The 19,631-nt window shown below is 43.3% G+C and overlaps 2 protein-coding genes across 2 annotated transcripts in view; both read right to left on the bottom strand.

The window, feature by feature from the left end:
• The window catches only part of HSPA8 (heat shock protein family A (Hsp70) member 8), a 240,724-nt gene that overhangs the window by 13,174 nt on the left and 207,919 nt on the right, over positions 1–19,631 (bottom strand). The gene's annotated exons all lie outside the window — the stretch shown is intronic.
• Positions 1–19,631, bottom strand: part of CLMP (CXADR like cell adhesion molecule) — a 47,975-nt gene that overhangs the window by 3,738 nt on the left and 24,606 nt on the right. Inside the window, exons 2-6 of the mRNA XM_080366855.1 lie at positions 5,471–5,628; positions 4,558–4,759; positions 3,589–3,756; positions 3,094–3,216; positions 1,364–1,505 (exon numbers count right to left, since the gene is read on the bottom strand). Of these exons, the coding sequence (XP_080222981.1) occupies positions 1,364–1,505; positions 3,094–3,216; positions 3,589–3,756; positions 4,558–4,759; positions 5,471–5,628 (793 nt within the window). The remainder of the gene's footprint in view (positions 1–1,363; positions 1,506–3,093; positions 3,217–3,588; positions 3,757–4,557; positions 4,760–5,470; positions 5,629–19,631) is intronic.

The following is a 19,631-nucleotide window of genomic DNA, read 5'->3' as shown; positions in this document are numbered from 1 at the left end:
GATGACAGGGCTTAAATATCACGAGAACAGAAACACTTACACGTTTTACCAGAGTGAGCTGCTGCAATAAGCACTTGCTTATCAAAACTGCAAATTGCCAGGCTGTATTTGTCCAGCAGTTTGAGCGAGGTACAGGGTTTTCTGAATTCTGCGCTATGTAACTTCGTGGATGGAGCTCCCCGTTGCTCTGCAGAGGTATTGGTCAAATGGGTTTGGAATATATGTGGCACACGATGGCTCTTTTTGTGTGGCTTGGAGGTCTGTGTGCCAAGGATCAGTGCAAACAGTTCAGCTAGAACTGTGTGCTCTGAAATCCTTACTCACAGTGCTGAACGACCTAGACAGGACTAGCTGAAACCAGTTCCTCTAGTTTAAAAAAAAAAAAAGTGAGTAGTGAAAGAAGCGCAAGAACCAGGCCCAGAGAGAGGGGAGGTAACAGTCATGCGTGAAAAGGTGATACAAGAGGCTGAAGCTCAAACTAAGAAGGCATGTAAGACTGGAAAGCAAGGAGAACAGGAAAAAGGGAGGAAATCAGCAGTGACTCCTTCTTGCTGGCAACCTGACCATCAGGCAGAGCAATCAGCTGCTGACTGGATTGTAGAGATGCTTGATGGTACATAGATATCTTACGAGGGCAGGCAGTTTTACAAATAGACATAAGGATGGAACAAGGCAAGGGGTTTCTTCGTGGGCAGAAGCCACCAAACATCATCCCTGGAAATATCTTTTTCCAGTGCTTTCCTTCCTGGGAAGTTTAGGCTCAACTGGCTAGAGACAGATCTCTGCTTAGAGGAGTTAGGTGGCAGACCTCACACACACGTAACAGATGAGTTCAGAGAACCTGGGTCAGCGTCCTCGGTACGGCCCGCTCAGGGTGAGGCTTCTCAGCTCTGCACGCGGCAGCTCGGGGGATTTTTCACCCTGAGCTAAATCCAGAAGCACAGCTGTTCAGAACAGTCAAGAAAGACCCTGAGACCCTGTCTGCCTTGTAGCATTCCAAACAGAAACTGCAATTTAAAAGAAAAAAAACCCAAACCCCTCTCAGAACCACAGTGGACAAGTGGGCTGAATTTAGTACTGGAGAGGATTATGCAAATGTTTTAGAATGTTGAAATTGCAGGTATGTGAGAAAATATTTTGTTAAGCTTTATGCTAATTTGTCAGGGGGGAGACATTCATCTATCTGATTTTCTGGGAAGTCTTCTTCACACTGTCAAGAAATTTGTCACCCGTATTTCAGGGAGGCTTTAAAAGCTTTCTAGTACAACCTTTTAAGACACTTACACCTAGGTTACTTAGAACCACAGTGAAAAGACATGAAACTGAAAGAAGTGGGGGTGGGGGATTAAATAAAAGGCTTCACCTGATTTCATTTGGTGCCTCCTCTTCCTCATATCTCTTCTTTTCTTTCCTCCTTATTGTCAGCCTCACCACCAGGAAAAGGAGGGAGAGTCCCACTACCACACCACACACCGCTCCAGCGATCATGCCGATGTTTTGTGCATCTGTCATCCAGAAAACAAATGCGTTAGGCTGTAAACTCTCGCTAGGGTCATACGCTCAGATGTTAGCCCACACTATGACTTCCAGCACCGGGGATAAATCAGAACAGAATGTATCAGTCTACTTATTTGGGAGTGTCTCCATGCAGAAGTTGAACCAGTTTATCTTCAGGCTTTGTTTCTAAACCTGAGCTAACAGTGAGAAAAGTACTCACCTCTGGAAGGGTGGGATCGCTAGTGCTATGCCTTCAGCTATGGGTCAGAATTGAAAGGAGGAAGAAAAATCCTCTCTAAGAGCACTGAAGCACAGAAAGTAGAGACAGACAGGACAACCCACATGCAAAACAAAGCACCAAAGAGTTTCCTAGAGGCAGAAGAGTGTTTAAACTACAAATGTTTCCCCATGAGGATTTTTTTCCTCTTCAACTCACCCAGAAATGATTACAATCCACTTGCAGAATGAATTATTCAATTGGGGGAAAAAAAGTGACCTGAGGGGGATAGAGAGGAAGGAGGAAAGGAAGACCATACTGTGCAGATGCAAGGCATTTCTCATCCAAACTAACAAAGTTAATGAGATCCTAGTGTATATGTGCCCTTGGTTGATATTTTGTGACAACTTCTTTTGATAAGAATGATTAGGTTGGGTTTGGCTGAAAGTTGTTTCCTTAAGACTCATCCCTGTGGAGGGTTTAGCAAACCAAAGTGAGGTTTTAAACCAATTCAGTTCAATTGGCATAAAACCTGCCTGGATGCTTTTACTTCAGCTGCCTGAGGCGAATGGGTTTTCTTTGCTACATGACCATATTCCAAGTTAATTCAGGCCTGGCTGGGCAGAAAAATTCCAAAGCTGTGGGATCTCCAAGAAGATACTTATCTCTTTGCAGTCTTATCACAGCAGTTGCAGCTCCTGCTGATCTCCCTAGAGCTGCATATAAAAGCCTGAACTGTATTGGATTTGTCATCAATGCTGGTGCTACACCCCTCCCTTTGCTTGCATGCATATGCAAAGGGCGCAGGTATTTAGACATGCACACACCCTTGATGGGATTAATCAGGTAGGATACGCATTTTAATCTCTGGTGTTCAGATCAGAATTTATTAAATTGGGATTAAAACCAAACTATGTCAAAAGCTGCTTTTTATTCTGCATGTCATGTCAAAGTTAGCCTTTCAGCTGCCTTTAGATAGCTTAACTGTCCCAAGTGTGACAAATATATAATTTGGAATTGGAATGATGGAACATCCACATGGAGATTTTATACTTGAGCCTAATCTCATGCAATCACTCCAAAAGCTGGAGACTCTGGAATCTCTAACTCACTGGTTTTCCCCTCATATGTCATTAACCTTTCTCAAAATCAAATTTTTTAACAGACCAAAACATCTTAGCCCAAACGATGTGTTTGCCACCGCAGGTTATACAGAGGGCTGCTGTGCAAACCGAAAACGCAATAAATAAGAACTATTCCATGTGGTTCAAGAGTGAAAGGGCAAAGGTTGGTACAGAGTTTGCCAGTTGAGACGGGACAGCTGTGGAGCAGCGTTGCGCATGCGCTGCTGCAAATATGGGTTACGTGCCAATACTTACGCTGCACTGTCACCTGGACAACACAACTTTCTTGTCCAGCCTCGTTGGTGGCAATGCATTGGTATAACCCTGTGCTCATCTGCGTAAGATTCTTCAGCAGGACTTGCCCAGGATTAGAAATGTCTGAAACAGGAAAAACACCACTGGGATTAATCTAAAGAAAAGGGTAAAAAACAGTATCAGTGGATAGGACACAGAAGCACAAATCGACATTCCAGATCAAATCCGTTCGAGAACAATCAATGATGCCTCACAAAAGACCATTTGTCAGCCTTGAGCAAAACAATAAACAAACTCCTCATGCATTTCCTTGTTCAGGGTGCAGCACACCACACTGACCAGCAGCACTAGTGAGAGGAACCGTTGTATCACTGCTACGGCGGCCACCGAGTGATCCCCATTTGAAAAGCTGGCACGTCACTGTAAACGTGCACGTACACGTGGGCGGGCGGTTAACCGGCTTTGAGGGCTCGAAGGGGAAATGACCTGACTTACTGACTCTTGATGTAGGCGGGAGATGTTCAGCTCTCTCGTCCTCCTCATTTATGCGCTGCCATCGGTAGGAGATGGGTGCAGTGCCAGAGGCAGAACGGCACTGCAGGGACAGTTCCTTTCCTTCCAACAGCTCCCCTTCTAGCCAGCATTTGGGCTTGGAAGGTTTTTCTAGAACAGAAGACAGTTCATGCAAATGCAGCAGCCTATTTGCTCAGCTTCCAAGAGCTGCCTTCTCTGGAATGCATTAAGGAATTACAGCAGTGATGTTTGTTAGGGGACTTTAGCTGCAACTGTGTGCAGCTTCATAGTCTAAGAAGCGGAGCTGGCTGGCTCAGACATAGAAATGACACATTAGAATACTCTGGGGCAGTTTGCCTCATGGATACTTGCATCAGTGGTGCTGTATCACTGTGTTCCTCTTCTAGGTATGATTTAGAGAACATCCTTCCCCTCCTCCTACCTCTCCAATTCTTCCTTCTCCCCACAGTACCTGGCGGGCCACAGCACTTCTTCCATGGCAGTACATGTGTACGTGAAAAAGCCAACCAACAGACTGAAATCAGGGCAGAGAAATGCTAACCCTGGTAGCTTTTTTGTCACCATTACCGAACTTGGATCAGTTTGGGGTTTTAGGACATGAACCCAGAGCCCTCAGCAGGAGATCTGGACAGGGTGATGGCCAGCTAAGCTAGAAGATCGGTCTAGTTTGTGTGATGAAATTATAGATAATTTGGAAAGAACAGTTCATATGATTTTGCAAGTAACTACACTTTCCACAAAACAGTTCTTTAGGCTCTTCCTGTGTCCTGTCCTTTGCCAAAAAATGCAAAGGCAGATATGGAGATGAACAGCAAAACCTGATCATAAGATGTCTTTGTGTATTTATACCCTGCTGAAATAAATCTCTCTCCAGGAAATGAGTCTAGTGATACTTTTTTTTTCTCTGGAAGAACAATAGAATGTCCTTACCTACAACCTTCAGGGTGATGCGAGCCCATTCGTACTGCCCAGCATTTTTAACTTTACATATGTACTTCCCCGCATCGCTGGACTGCAGGGATATGATTTGTAAGGATGCATCTCCAGCAAGGAAGTTGGATGTGAAGGAAACACGCCCTTTCTGTTCCTCGTTCAGGTCATCATAAACACGGCCTCCAGAGTAAGTGATCACCTGAGGAGCGGAGACAGTCGCTGATCAGCCGGTTGTAATTTTACTTTCACATGGAACCCCAAATCAAAGCATTTCCAGGAACTGCAGGCGAAGGTCCTGCGTGACTACGTGACTTGCCAGGGGTCACACAGGAAGCCTGTGGCAGGGTGGAAGATTAAACCTGGATTTCCAATCTGAAACTGATTAATCAGCTGTATTTAGGCTAGAGATTTATAATGGGAGCATTTATACTAGTGTCAGAATAGATGTCAGCTTATGCCACAATGTACAAAAGCAGTCTTAAATTTGGGCTGGTTTTGGGTAGCTAATTTAAGTTACTGCAGACCTGATTTTTGTAAGTACTAAACTGTTACATTTTTCCTGAAAACAAGGTTTCAAGAACCGGGCCTACAAAAGCCAAGATCATTTCTGAAAACCTGAAGGGCAATACTGAAGTTTCGTTGATGGTGACTGACTACATAAGAGTGTTAGTTAAAGAAAACTGGATTGTAACACAACCTGTTCCAATACAGCATGTGTGACTATTGAATCATTCTCTTACGTTATAAATCTCGCTAAGTCAGTCAGCTGTGCTTTCTAAACGCTGCCTGCTTCATCAGAATAAGTTGCAAAGATCATCACAGAAGCCTTTTTAAAATCAATGGCTGCTGCTGCTGTCAACATAGAAATAAGAAGATTTTCTCAGCAGACGCTACCCATGGCTGCACTTACCGCTTTTTGCACCGTTTCAGAAATGTGCAGCAGCCACTCAATATCCAGGCTGCCCTGCTCCAGGAGGCCCAGGCGGTGGTGACAGGGCAAAGTCACGTTTTCTTCAGCCACTCTCTTAAATTCAGTCTGAGCTTTGGACAGCCAAACAGAACAGGAAGCTGAAAGACAGACGCCGGTAGTCAGGGGCAGGATTAAGGATGCATCTCTGCACTGACAAGTCTTCCCAGCTTAGGTTTCTTCCTCATTTGCTTCACAGCAAAGAAAACCCAACAGTTTGGCTTCCTGGACAGATTGCAGCTGATGAAAGGGAACATCTATACATACACAGGCAGTTAGTTTCACACGAATACTTCAGCACGAAGAACAGATGGCTTCACACTCCAGAGCTGTCAATACTAAAGTCGCACCCACATCCTCTATGCACCCAACATTTCAGATAACCTCCTCGGTTTTGCCTTCACCTTTTATTACCTTAACTCATAAGCAGTATTTCCACCCAGAAGACCCCTCAGAGCTCGTTGTTTGATTCCTGTGTCAGCCTGACAAGGCTCGGAGTCTCTTCCCTAAAACTGGAGGTTGTTTGTTATGTGCATCTCAGCACTGGAAATAAGAGACCAGCCCGGGAACCAGAGAATTAACCTTAAGAAAGGCATGGTACAAGTAGGCTGGTGAAGCATCTTTGAATAGCAACAGAAAAAAAACCCCACCGAAACCTCAAAACACATAAATTGTAAAAAACTGTTAGGACTTGAAAAAAAAAAAAAAGAAAGAAAAAGAAAAAAAGATGACATTGTTAAACTGAACCACGAGAGGGAAGCAGAGCCTTTTAAATGTTAGGCAGTAAAATCCAAAACGCACCTTAACTAAATCCTTAAAACCTGGACCAGGAGACGGTGTGCTGCAAAACCCCATGATGTTCAACCAGCGCTGCCTTCATTAGTCACTGCGAAACTCAAATTTATTTCCGAGTTTTTGTATACTGCATCCCCGTTAAAACTGAAGAAAAAATATATAAGAGATCGATTCTTGGCTTTGTCCGTCTCCAACTTTTGGTAACACATGGATTCAGCCATGCTAAGTTCAAACTCAACTGATCCAAAAGATCAGAGGTATGGAAAATGTCAGGTATTTAGGTCAAGGTCCCCCCAGGTATGCTATGACACCAAATAAAAATTTTTCCAACCAAGTTTCCAGGGGGATTTCTAGGGCAAAATTGCTATCTGCCTTTTGCATATAAATCATCAGAGCACAGTTAGGTTGTTCTTAAGTTTTGCTTACAAGAAAAAAGCCTAAACCCATTATTTTTTTCCTGTGAAATGAAGTGAGATGAAGTATCTTGCTTCTTGGACCAGTTATTGTGAAACCGATGAAAACTGGGAGAGTTGGCAGCACTAGGAAGTCACATCTGTGACTGAACACACAATCCTCTGATGACATAGCAAGATTACTGGCAAGAGCATAAGAAGCTCTAGTTACATAGAGCTGAATTTGTTCCTGTATTTGTATTGAAACAGCGGATCTTTAGCCTTTCCTTTACCTTTCAGTGAAAAAAAAACCCACAAAAAATTAAATCCAACATGATGCTTCCTCAGCTTTGTTCTGTTTCTTCAGGACTAACTCTGGTTTTGGACAGTTGATTCTGTCCCTGCTCCCATTTTCAGATCTGCCTGAGTTGTTGGCCTGACCGTCCCTCAGCTCCTGAGCTTCTGATATTTAATCAATACTTGCCAAGCACGTCTATAAAAGATCTTTTTCTACTGTATGCATGCACATACATAAAACAGAATGTTATGACAGGCGGCGTGTTGCAAAGGATTAAGCTCTCCCCTACGCAGATCTCTGCATGAATTGATGAGAGTGAAAGCTCCTTTTCAGCCACATTAGCTGCTTTCTTTAAAGGGAAAAGTAATCCAGTTTATCACTGGATTTGCTAGTCTCAAAGCTCCATCTGCCAAATACAATTATACATTCTGCCTAAGATGAACGCCTGCTCTCTCCTACAGCCCACATTGCTGCGGGCTGCCTTCATTAACGTGCTGACACTCGCTAGATGACTGATCAATAGGTTTAATTTGAGCACTGCAGTACTGAGCATTCACATAACATTTACAACATTTTCAACGTCCTAGGCCAACAGAGCACAGCGGTTTTGTGCACACCTCACAGGGTATTCTACATTTTAAAATGTAGTTGTACATTAGAAGCTTTGACACGGATTATAAATCACTTTTTGAGGGAGTATAACAAGCATCATTTTCATTCCTCTCTGGCTTGAGCAGACTGTTTATAGAAGAGCTCACACCTTGGTCTGGTTCTCATTGCCCTCAGCAAACATGCTCTGGATTTGAGAAAGAGCCCTGTGCTTATAAACTCATCTAAACAGGAGTAAGATCAGGGAGACATCCAGTGAGCTAGTGACTGCCAATTTCTTAAACACCCTTCATTTTTTCAAAGGTACATGCAATCAGAGCTAATTTGGAGCTGATTCACCATTGAACTGACGACAAGATTGTCACATACGTTACATACTTTTCCATGACATGTCTGTCTTATAAGAAAGACAACTTGTCCCTTTAGTCCTTATTAGTTCTTTAATAATGCCCACAAACTCACAAAGTAATCTAAGTTTTTCAGGCGTTCTAGACAAGAGCCTCACTTCATTTTCTTTCCAGTCACCTATAACTGTGCAAAGTCAAAAGGAAGCTGAAAACAGCTCATAGAAGTACCCAACATAGGGTGCCAGTTACGGAAATAAAAATTACCCACAAAAAAGTCCAGAGAGCGCTCAATGTGAACAAACCTCAAATTTTTCAATAGTTTGGGTAGGGTCTCACTGCAGCAAGCAGCGACGAAATGGAAGTTCTCCTTTAGGTACATGCTGCAATGTACGGTATATGCGTCAGAAAGAAAAAGAAAACAGAAAACATCCAGATTCCCTCTACTTTTAAGTTTTTTATTATGCAATAAAGAATAAATGCCCCCTGAAGTTTTTAGTTGCGTAGATGAGACCTAGCAAGAACAGGTCAAAGAAATGAGATTTTTCTCATAGTACTTTTACCATTTTTTTTCCCCCCTCACTCTGTGTAAGGTCCATTTCAATGAGTACTAAAGGTGAGTGCCTGCTCGGGGAGCACCCCTTGCTGCAACCGACACCCCCATGTGCTGGCCAGGACCTACCCGGGCTGGACTGCAAAGGCGGCTGGCTCCTGGCAAGCACTTTTGCCCTGCTGGATGGGTGCTCAGCAGGCTCCGCACCTTTCCCCCGAAGAGCCTGGCAGCCACACGAGGGCAGAGCCTGCTCAGAGTAACGCCGCAAGGGCTGGCAGCGGACAATAGGTGAAGACAATAGATTATTTTCCCAGAACTCAGATCCAAGTCTTGCTCAGTAATGCCACATATATGCAGGCTCCACAGTTCTTACCCCCCCCCGAAAACCCTCTTCCTCACCCACATCCCGTGTGCAGCAAAAAGCAATTGGAAAATTGCTTCTTCCAGCTTTACTCAGGCCTTACTCGGTCTGTCCCATGACTTTAAAAAGGGGGTTTGGTTGGTTTTTCTTGCGGAGCAGGAACCCTGAGCTTATTGCAACTGCAGCATTTTGAAAGCATTGGCCGTGGGCCTGAAAAAGCAGCGCTGGGTGCAGTGCTGGACTGGGTGCAGTGCCAGACTGGGTGCCACTCCGCAGGCAAGGCAGTGATCTGCATGGGGGGGGGGGGGGAGGGGGGGAGGGGAGGAGAACAGAGTCATGTTGAAATGTTTGCTCTATTGTTCAGAAGACAATAACTCACCCAACACCCCGCAGACAAGGGAGAAAGATTATTATCCTTCATCCCTCACCGAGGTTTTACATATCCAAGGAATACAGAGCAACAGATATTTTAAACAAGACCAAAGCTAGCGCACCTAAACAGAGCACCCACATGGCACGAGCACAGATTTATTAGGGGAAGGGCACAAAGGGATTTTTAGCCCTCAATAACAGGCTGTTCTGCCTTGCGTGCGTAGCAGACTTGAAAGAAAAAAAGTGTAGACAATATCCTGCATCTTTCTTATGCAAAGATGCCAGTCAAAGTATTTCCCAGAACTCCTTTCAACATTTTTAAAAGGACTGCTGATTTTTAATGTGTATTAATTTCAGAAACGTCAGCCCTTTGAAATGGGTGTAGAGGAAAGGAGCCATCTCCTGCACTATGCAGCAAGTGCTGAGCAAACTGGGACTGTGTATTTGGCCTTACCACAGACTACGACTATCCAAACTGTGTTTTCATGTCTGAATCCTTAACGCTATCTCAGACACTTTTATATATTTGCTGTTCTCAAGTTCAGTTTATTTTCAGTTTATTGGATAGTGCCTATCCAATAGCAAGCATATGTATATACACAAATGCACACATATACCACCAACATCAAATATACATAAACATACAAGCAGAATCAAAGTGAAAATAAATGTTTTGCTGACATTTTTATTTGTAGGCAAATGCATGTGCTAAAAGCTGAAGAGCTTCCAGATTTAAATCTTTCATTAGCTTCAGAAGGAGGTTTGAATTAGGGAGCAATGCTAAATATAGATTATACTTTTTAAAAAGTAATAAGTTGTGCTATATCACTTAACTGCTGGAATTAGGAGGAACAGCCTAGAAAAGATTCAGAAAATCGAGGTACAAGAAATCCATAATGCTTTTGTAGGCTCAGCCCAAACCATACCCACACAAAGTTAATTTAAGATGTGAATACCTAAAACGGGTCTTGACAATTTTCAGCTGCTCCTGGAACCTCTGAAGTTTATTCTCTAGCTATGCTTTTTATTATTTATTTTGGCTTTTTATCAGAGATTACATTTGCAACAGACTATTCCAAGACACTGATGTCCAAGGAGGAGTTGAAATACAACATGTAATTTTCCTGCAGCTCAAGACATCCTGTCCTAGCACAAAGGGGAAGCTACCCGGGAAGCGAGCGACTTAAACCTGCTGCTGAAGAAACCTTTCTTCAGTACAACAAAAGCAGGAATTCCAATGGATTCTACACACAGAGTTTATAGCACTGTCTGGACAATTTCCATTTCACCTGTGATAGGTGCTCTGTCTGCTTTTGTTCATTAATATCAAAATGTTGCCTGGGTGAAAGTGTGACAGGAACAGTGAATAGCCACTGTTGTCAAGGCACATCACATCCCTTCCAAAAGAAGAACAGTCCCCTGCAGACAAGTTCTCAAGTGTAACCAATAATTTTGTAGTCTGATTTGGAGTCCTTCTTGGGATACTAAAAAATATTTGTCACATCTGTGTGATTCCACTATCTGGAAGCAGGGTCCTTCTCAGAAGGAAGCTTTGGTCATGTAGTCCTCCAAGTAACACACGCGTTCTTCTCAAAATCCAGGTAGGCTGTTGGAAAAAAAAAATAAATCCCACATCTAGGTGCATCCGCTAGTCCCATGCTATTGCTGGTCTCAGCTAGAACGGCAGGCTGAACCCCATTTTAGTCTAAATGATCCAAATATGCAAAACCCTTGTACTTAATTTAAATTAGCCCAAAGAATATGCACAAAATTATTCAGGCTTATAGTGCTCCTCTAGATAAAAAAATCCTGCACATCTGACTCTCCTTCTTGGGGTAAAAACATTTACCCCACTCAAGAAAATATTTGAAAACATATACCTAAGTTAGGTATATGCAAGAATAATACGTTTGAGAGTTAAAAACCAAAAAGCTCAGGACAGCCTGCCATGTTGAAACTTTGAACCACTTCTTCATGCCAGGAATTTAAGACATTTCACATCTGTTTGAGGTTGATCTTCCTAGAGTCTTGTAGGAAATAATTTACTAAGCTTCTTTATGGAAAAAGAAAAGCCTCCCACCCACTCCATCCAGTGTCATTACAGTGGTAACGAGCAAAGCCTGAGCATTTTGCAATAAACAAATTAACAATTTTACATGCTTAAATAGGAGGCTAACAACTACTTTTATGGCCAAAGAATTACATCTTGAGTAAAACGTTAAGAGATGTTTAGAAGCTCAAATCAGTTAAGTGCTAAGGACACTACAGACACTAGTTCTACAGTTGAACATTCAGGAGACTGTAAGCCTTAAAATCAAGATTTCTTGATAAATGAAACATTTTTTCCTCCTCTATTACTGTTCAGTAATGACAAGACACATGTACATCAAGGCTTTTATCTCCCCTTTGCCTCTTTTCCCCGGTTTCTGCTGTGGATAAACCAAGCTAGTAGATAGCTATGTTGGTTTATTCCAGAGCTGTAAGGAGAACCCACAAGGTCGACACCCCCTGCTCCCCCTCAGCCCACACTAGCCCTAACAGTTAGTTACCCTGACAGCATTTCAGGCCAAAATAAATATAAAATGGTGTCTTCTTACAGACAGTTATTTCACATTCTGTGCACAAGGGAGGAGAAGCTGGGGGCGGCCGAAGTCTCCTAAGGATAATTAGCTCAGCCAAGGCTGTGCTCTGGGACATCTGCTTTCTGTATTCCTTGGCTGGCATAGACACAAAGGCCAAAGGTCACCTTCTCCCGAGAGCTCAAGTGCTCCAAGTGACCAAGACCTGGCCCCCAGTGCATGCTGCCTGCAGCCTGCTCCCCTCTGCCTCCCTTTGATTTCAGGAATTCGGTTGTGAAGCAAAAGCATCTCAAATAAGAAAAATGTGAGCTAACAGTCAGCTCCCACAGGAACAGGCTCGCTGTGTTGAAATAAAGAGGTCAGCCTATCCCCATCCATATCCACATAGCATTGCAGAGGTTCTCTGTAATTGGAACCACATGTGCTTGGGGCTGAGGTTTGTGAGGACTGTTAAAACAGAAAGCAACGGGGAAGAGTCCTGCATGTGGCTGAGTTTCCAAATGGTGACGTGAAGCGTTTGGAATTGAAACTGCAGCGGAGTTAGGAAGGCCCAAGGAGAACAGAAAAAGCAACGCTGCACAAAGCAAAACTTCTGATTTTTAGGGGTTTGCAACAACTGAGCAAGAGTGCAGAGGGGGCTAGAATTTGGCTGGTTATAATACAGGCTCCTACCAACAGAAATAACAGCCGTGGTAACACGGGCATTTAGCCACCAACCCTGCCCTGGGCAGGCTTGGGTGAGCCAGGGAAGCAGTCTGGGGGATGGCTGTTACCAGCATAGTGGCACTGTCTAAACACACTAGGTCTTCACACCCCCCCGGGTATGACTGAGATGATCTGCCCGGTGCGAGTCCAGGTCTCACAAATGGCCCCAGCAGCCAGGATGCCATGTTCCCCAGGAAAACCTCAGGGTTTCTCTAGTAGATTAAAACCAGATGAAAGCCTGATCCTGCGGTACCCAGCGGCTCCATGCAGCCTAAGAATCTTACCTATACATTCCTAGAATCAAGAAGTAAAATTCTGTCCCTGAAAAAGCCAGTAGGAAGTTTGCCTTCAGCACCAACAAACATCATTGAATCTAAAGCCTGCAGAGACTTTGGAATATTGGAAAAACATTGAAGCTTTCCATTAGCTGAGGATCTTCACAGACAGCCAGCAGCTATGTACGTACTGCGGCTGTCCTTTTTCTCATTGCATTTTAAAATTAAGTGCAAGTAGGAGATTCTGGGTTTACATCCCTCGAGACTAGAAAACAAGGCACCAGAACTGCATCTTCCTATTTAATGGTTCACAGAGTGTTTGTACAGATGAACGTGTGAAGTCCCTTACTTAGCCTTTAGTCCAGGCAATTTTATCAGTAAAGTGGTCCAGGTGTCTTCTGTTTACAGTAACACAGCTCAGCTAAGCCTTTCAGTAATGCAGCTGGTGATTTCAAGCTGTGTGGACTAGATCTGTGCAGAGAGCTTGTCAGTACGTATCAGATTCCTCGGGGGCTGAAGCACCTATGGCTGGCTGGTGTTCCCTTTCTCTGCAAGCATTGCTGGGCTGCTTTGTGTACCCTATAAAAGCTTTGTACTGAGGAAAACAAGAGACAAGACATTCCACCCCTAAACATCAGAGATTTCACTCCTTTTGCCTGGTTTCAAGTGAGGCTTGGAAGCATGAGAAGAAGGACTGTTTCAGTAATAATTTCTAGGGTGTCTTCTGCAAAGTATGCTTAGGCCCCAGTCTTCCAGCACGCCTGTTGTTGCTGTCAGTTCGCAAACATAAAAATGAAGGCACACAGAAATGAAGTTATCTGCCCAAGGCAGACACCAAGCAGAATCCAGAATACAAACCAAAAGAGACAGCAACAAAAGTGTTTTCAAAATAGTATTTGTCCATCAGATCTTTCTTCACCAATTTCTAAATCCAAACAGTAGGTTGCATCAGCTGAGGTAACTCTGAAAATCAGGGAGAGAAGAAACTTGAGAGACATTGATAAAGATTCTCAATAAAACCATTCTTGTACTGAGGATTCCCTCTTTTACTGCCCCCCACCTTAGCATAAAAGCGTAAGACGTTAACTAGAAAGCACTGAATTGATGGTGCTTTTCTGTTGCTTTTCATCACAGAAAATCAACTCGTTTTAAGCTTGCCAAAAAAGCTACCAAGAAACCCAGAAGGTACTCACAAGTAAACTTCATGCCTTTCTGCATCTTTCTCTCCCAGAGTTTTTCAACAAGTTTGACATAGTTTTAAGGTACAGACTTCAGTCCCTGCTCAGCACATCCATGTTACCTCAATGAGATGTTCAGTTGCGTACTCATAATTGCACATAACGCAGTATGACATCTCACTTATCCACTACAAGCACTACTAATATGATACAAAATGAATGCCTAATGTATTAGCACTCTGTCACTTTTCATATTCACTCAATCTCAAATCCTCAGCTACAGCCTACCCTAGGGCAGAAAATGAACAGCAGCAGCAGCTCCTCCCCATCACCCCCACAAGTCTTGTGGAAGAAATACATTAAACTCTGCAACACTTTTGGGATGAAGATGAGGTGAAGTCTTCTGGTCTGAGCACAGGACCAGGAACAAAAGCAGCTTAACTCTAAAAGAATTACGGTTACAGATATGGTCTACCCAGCTGTCTGCAGCTCTATTTCTCACCGATACTACAGCCGTTAGGATCAATTCCTTTGTATTTACTGAACTCGTCAGAGGTTAGAAAATTAAAGAAACCTCATTGTCTTAATCCCCAACCTTGCAGTGGCTTCAGTATGAGCCAGAAGGAAATAAAAAAAGGAAGATTCAGGTTCTCAGTTATCTTATCACTAAGATCCAACTCCCTCCCAGTGTCTTTCCTACAGTTTGGCGCAGCAGCGTACCAGCTGCAAGCAGACTCTAAGAACAGATACTTTTTTCCTCCTTGTTTTTTCCACTGTTACCAGGCATTATGACATCTGGACACGTACGCTAAGGTCTCAGACGAGTAGAGACAGAGCTCTGTAAATTCCACTTTCTGAATCAGAGCTACAAATTGAGCAAGTGGGGATTACCAAGGAATGCAAACCCCACTGTAAATGCTGGAGGAGACACCAAACTGCATTTTAGGAAACTGGCATCATGCAGACAACTCACTAAGTCTCCACACACAGAGCAGTAGTTCGCATTGTACCGAAGCAAGCATTTGGTGAGGCCCTGCGCTCAAAAAGATCCTGAGCTTCTTCCCAATAACATTTTAAAACCAAAGACTAGACTGAATACTATACTCGTGAGAACTCGCATTGACTTTAGGAGAGACAAGCATAATTTGGAAAACTTCTCCCTTCAGAGGGACAGCTTTCCAAAGCGAAGCACAACAGCTATTTTAACTGACAGCAACACCGCACAGCTGCTGCAAGTGATTCTGAAGTTAAGGACTGAAAAGTCAGACACAGGAAATAAATGTTATTTAACACAGAATACCAAGTATGATAGATTTCTGCATTTTTATTTATATTTTTTTTTCCAATGAGTGTTGGAAGCACAGCTGAACCCAAGGCATTCTTGTGCACCAACAGCAAAGTCCGAGGCGGATTCCATTACCCCCAGGATTGCAGTGTGTGAGCTGAGGGCCAAATTCTGACTTCAGCATCCATTCCACCATTCCACTTGAGAACAGCCTACAGTCCTAAAAAGGACACGACTATACAATAAAGTTGCATTAATCAAGTTGGTTAAGTGCAGCAACAAGGCCGCACCCTAAGAAATAACATAAAAATAAAGAATAACTCAATATTTTTTTTTGCCTCTGTGAAAGCTTTGGAACATTTAAAAACACGCGGAAAAGCATACTGTTTATTGGCTTTGCAACTGTCTACTTATTTACTTGTAAACCCATCGTTTTTTTAATCTTAATGTACATTTATCAAAGCCTTAATCTTACTTTAAAAGTTCAAAGCATGAATTAAGTCACTACGTAAGATGCTTGGAAAAAGCATAAGGGCTAAACCAGAAAGCAGATCCATTTCACTCACCTCAGAAATAGAAGCATGCTCAAAATACGGACCTACCGAATACAATTATAACTGGCTTTCAAACATGCAGGTGGAAAGACTATAACAAAGCTTCGGTACTACTTGAGCTAAATAAAACCTGCAAACTGTTGGGGGGACAACAGGGAAGGGTACTATTCCAGAGTTAAACAGCTCAGAATCTGTTAGAGCTGACCCACACCAAACTACTTTGTTTCTAATGGTCCTAGCAAACTGCCTCTGCAACAGGCGTGAGACTGGTAAGGAAGCAGATTTTCTTCTCTGCTCAGCATAGAGCTCCAATGCCAGCAGCTGAAATGTGTGTTACATATATTTTGCATGTTTGCAGATACCAAGGGCTCTGCAAAGCAACAAAATCTGCAAAAGCCTAGGGCCATTGCTAGGGGAAACCTTGAATGAGAACACGCAAGCATCATGCCTGCCAAATATTCCTGTGACCTTTGCTCAAAAGAGCAATCTAGTTCTCCTCTGGCACATGTCCCTTTCCTGAAGTGAGGGATGCCCCAAGACAGACTGGCAAGGCAGAGCCCTTTGTAAAAACAGGCATTGGGTATCGGCCTTCTGAAAGCAAAAAAAAAAAAAAAAACAACGACCAACCACCAAAAAACAAGCCCTGTCTGAGAGCGACAGTACATCACTGAGCTCTGGTGAGCAAGCACAATGTTTCCAGGATGCTGAACAGGAAGAGGGGTTTGGTGGGGGAGGAGGTAAAAGTGGGATTCAGGCAACAGTTGAACAAATTTGCTAACTGGATGTGAAAAGGTCAGGCATCTTATCAAGAAACATACTGTAAAGGTCAGGTGAAGTATACAGAAGTAAGCCTAGGAGGAATGGATAGCACACATGACCAGCTCCACCGCTGGGACTCTGAATTTCCACCCTCCTTTTCAGTTTATCTAAGAGGTCTGACCAACTTCAAAGCATCACTGAACTTTTCCCATGTTCTTTTTCAGAGAGCTTCCTACTACAACTTGACCAACTGATTTCCTTAACATCAAGAAGTGCTTCTATCGACAGCCTTGACTCATCAAACAAGAGATGTTAAAGAAACCCTGTGAAGTGTTGAAGAAAAGCCTAGTCTGAGAAGAAAAAAAAAAAGACTTTACTATGTTTTTCCTATCTTTTGAACAACTGTTTTGGATTTTGTTGTGATCAAATGCGCATCACCTTTCAGAGCCACTTTTAAAGCTGCTGTTGAGAATAACAGTATCTGTAGCTCCTACCGTAAACTCCTGATATCTCCATTGTATCAGAACGGCTTTAGAACCACAGGATAGCAGAGATCAGAAGGGACCTCAGGAGATAACTTAGTCCAACGTCCCGCTCCAAGCAGGCACTCAGTCCCTTCATCGTATTTGTGGCCCTTAGCTGGGCTCACTCCAGCGTATCTGTCTCACGCTGGGGATCCTAAAGCTGGGCACAGTACTTCACATAGGATCTCACCAGTGCTGGGTTGAGGTGAAGGATCACCTCCTTTGACCTGCTGCCGACACTTTTCCTAACGCAGCCCAGGATGCTGTTGGCCTTCTTTGCTACAAGGGCACATTGCTGGCTCGCATTCACCTTGTCCTGCGGAACCTCTGGTATTTTATCTGCCAAGGGGAAAGGACATAAGCTACAGGATACAAGGACTCCAGAGCTAGTGAAGGATACAGGCATTCCATGGAAACAGAGAGCACTGCGGGTCTGTACAGTCTGACAAGAAGTGATGGAGGAAAAATTTCTACCGAATGATTTTGGGAAGACTTGACAGTGGGGAGTTCTTAGGAAATTCATCCAAGCTTCCTGGCAGGAAAGCTCAAGCTAGAAAAGGACCTCAAGCCCTGATGCAGAAGTAAGGTTTTCTGGACAAGCTGCAGCTTTTCTGCACCTCACTTCTGTCCTTTTCAATTTATGTAAGAAAACCTGCATGCCTCAGGGATGCATATGTAAAGCTTACAGAGGGAACAGCAAAATGATAGAGGAAATCAGAGCCAGACTTCTCAGAGATGCACAACAAGCAAATGAGAGACAATAGACCAGTTCTAAAAAGGGGGATTCTGGTTAGGTGTTAGGAAAACATTTCACTATGGGAAGAGTCAACCACCAGAACAGGGGCTCACAGATTGTGGCATCTGCATCCTTCCAGCTTTTAAACAGGACTGGTTGAAATCCCGAGGAGGCTGAGGTAAGCTGACCCTGCTTTGAACCAGAGACCTCCAGAAATCCCTTCCAATTTATACTGTTCTATGACAAGCTCGAAGTCCTACCACAGGTCAAGGAGAGACCCATGAGACTCGAGGCCTGTTCCATAAGCCTTACACCTTCCTGCTTCGCTGCAGCTTCTAGATTGCCCAGAAAAAAAAAAAAAAAAAGCATACAATACTTCTGTCCCACTGCCTTGGCTCCAGGGAAGTTTCTAAGTGCCATAGCTTGGTTTCAGCCACCATGACACAAACTGTGTACACAGCTGCTCGATTGGGGTGGTGGGGTCTTGGATGATTAAGTCCATTGTAATGTCTGGCAGCCATCTGTCAGCCACGTTTACAGCGTACCCCAGCTATCCTAGCATGTGTGGTCTGTGGGGATAACTGAGCACATAATTTATTTGGCAAATTCAACCTCTTTTACTGCTGACAGTATCTGTGAGCAGGTCACAGCTGTCTCCAGTTTCACTCCAGTACCAGCTTTTTTTTTATTTTTCTCTCCACATGATGGAAAACAAGCTGTTGTAACTGATCAGATCCATCATTTGATATTATTTCTCGATTGCCTGAACTTGCAATTAAATATACTATTTAACTATTTAACACCAGGTTTTCCCCAATATTTAATTAGGCACACTGATTTTTGTATTACAAAATGCCAGAAAAATAACTACATCATTCAGTGACCACAGAAAGCAGCACAAAGCAGCAAAGCAAAAAACGTGCCTAGGCAAAACCTTAGTATTTGCACAGCACTTCATGTTATCCAGCAATGCTCTGATTTGGGGAATCAAAGCAATAACTGGGGAGCTCAAACACTCCAGTTTGCTTCCTTCATCTTCATGCCCTATTGGTGATCCTGGGAATGCGTATAAACCCAGGTCTGCAGGGAGGTACCCCCTCTGCAAGAGCCGCAAAAGTGTTTTCCCACAAGCTGAAATTTTTATATTATTGCAATTCAGTATTCCAGTGGGTTAATTTTGTCATAAAAAATTCCCAATGTTCTTGAGCCAGAATTGCCACAAAAAAGCCACCAAAATATTTGGCTAGTTTCTGCAGTACTCATGGGTTTTTGCTGGTTTGGCTTCTCTAGGAAAACCCATTTTCTTTAGTAGGGGCTGACACAGCTTCTCCCCCCACTTTAAGGCGGCATTTTCAGTCAGAAGGAAGACTAGCAAAAAACCACCGTCTAACCTGATCACCCTGGTCTTTCTCTACCTCCCCAAGCTGCTGTTCACCCTCATACCCTTCACTGAGGGCACGCACAGCTGCACGTCTTTAACACCTCTGCAAACCAGCCATGGGAAAAAAAAAAATCTCAACTGTAACTTGTTTGTACACAAGGTACTTGTGTTACCTTGCACATCCAGAAATTTTGGATACTCAAGCTTACCTGTTACTCCTCTGGGACTTGCATATCACCAAAGAGAAACAGAAAAGCGCAAAGAAAAGGAAATATAGTATATTCGATAAAGTGTTAATTATTTACATTTTTTAAACCTTATGGACTTCATCCAGTAGCAGTCAATTAACCAGTTTCATATCACGTAAGCAAAAACAGCCATAACATTACCTTCCCCTACTGGTA

Source organism: Falco punctatus (genome assembly GCF_963210335.1).
Source record: "Falco punctatus genome assembly, chromosome: 16".
NCBI classification, from domain to species: Eukaryota; Metazoa; Chordata; class Aves; order Falconiformes; family Falconidae; genus Falco; species Falco punctatus.
This window is presented reverse-complemented; position numbering and strand designations above follow the sequence as displayed.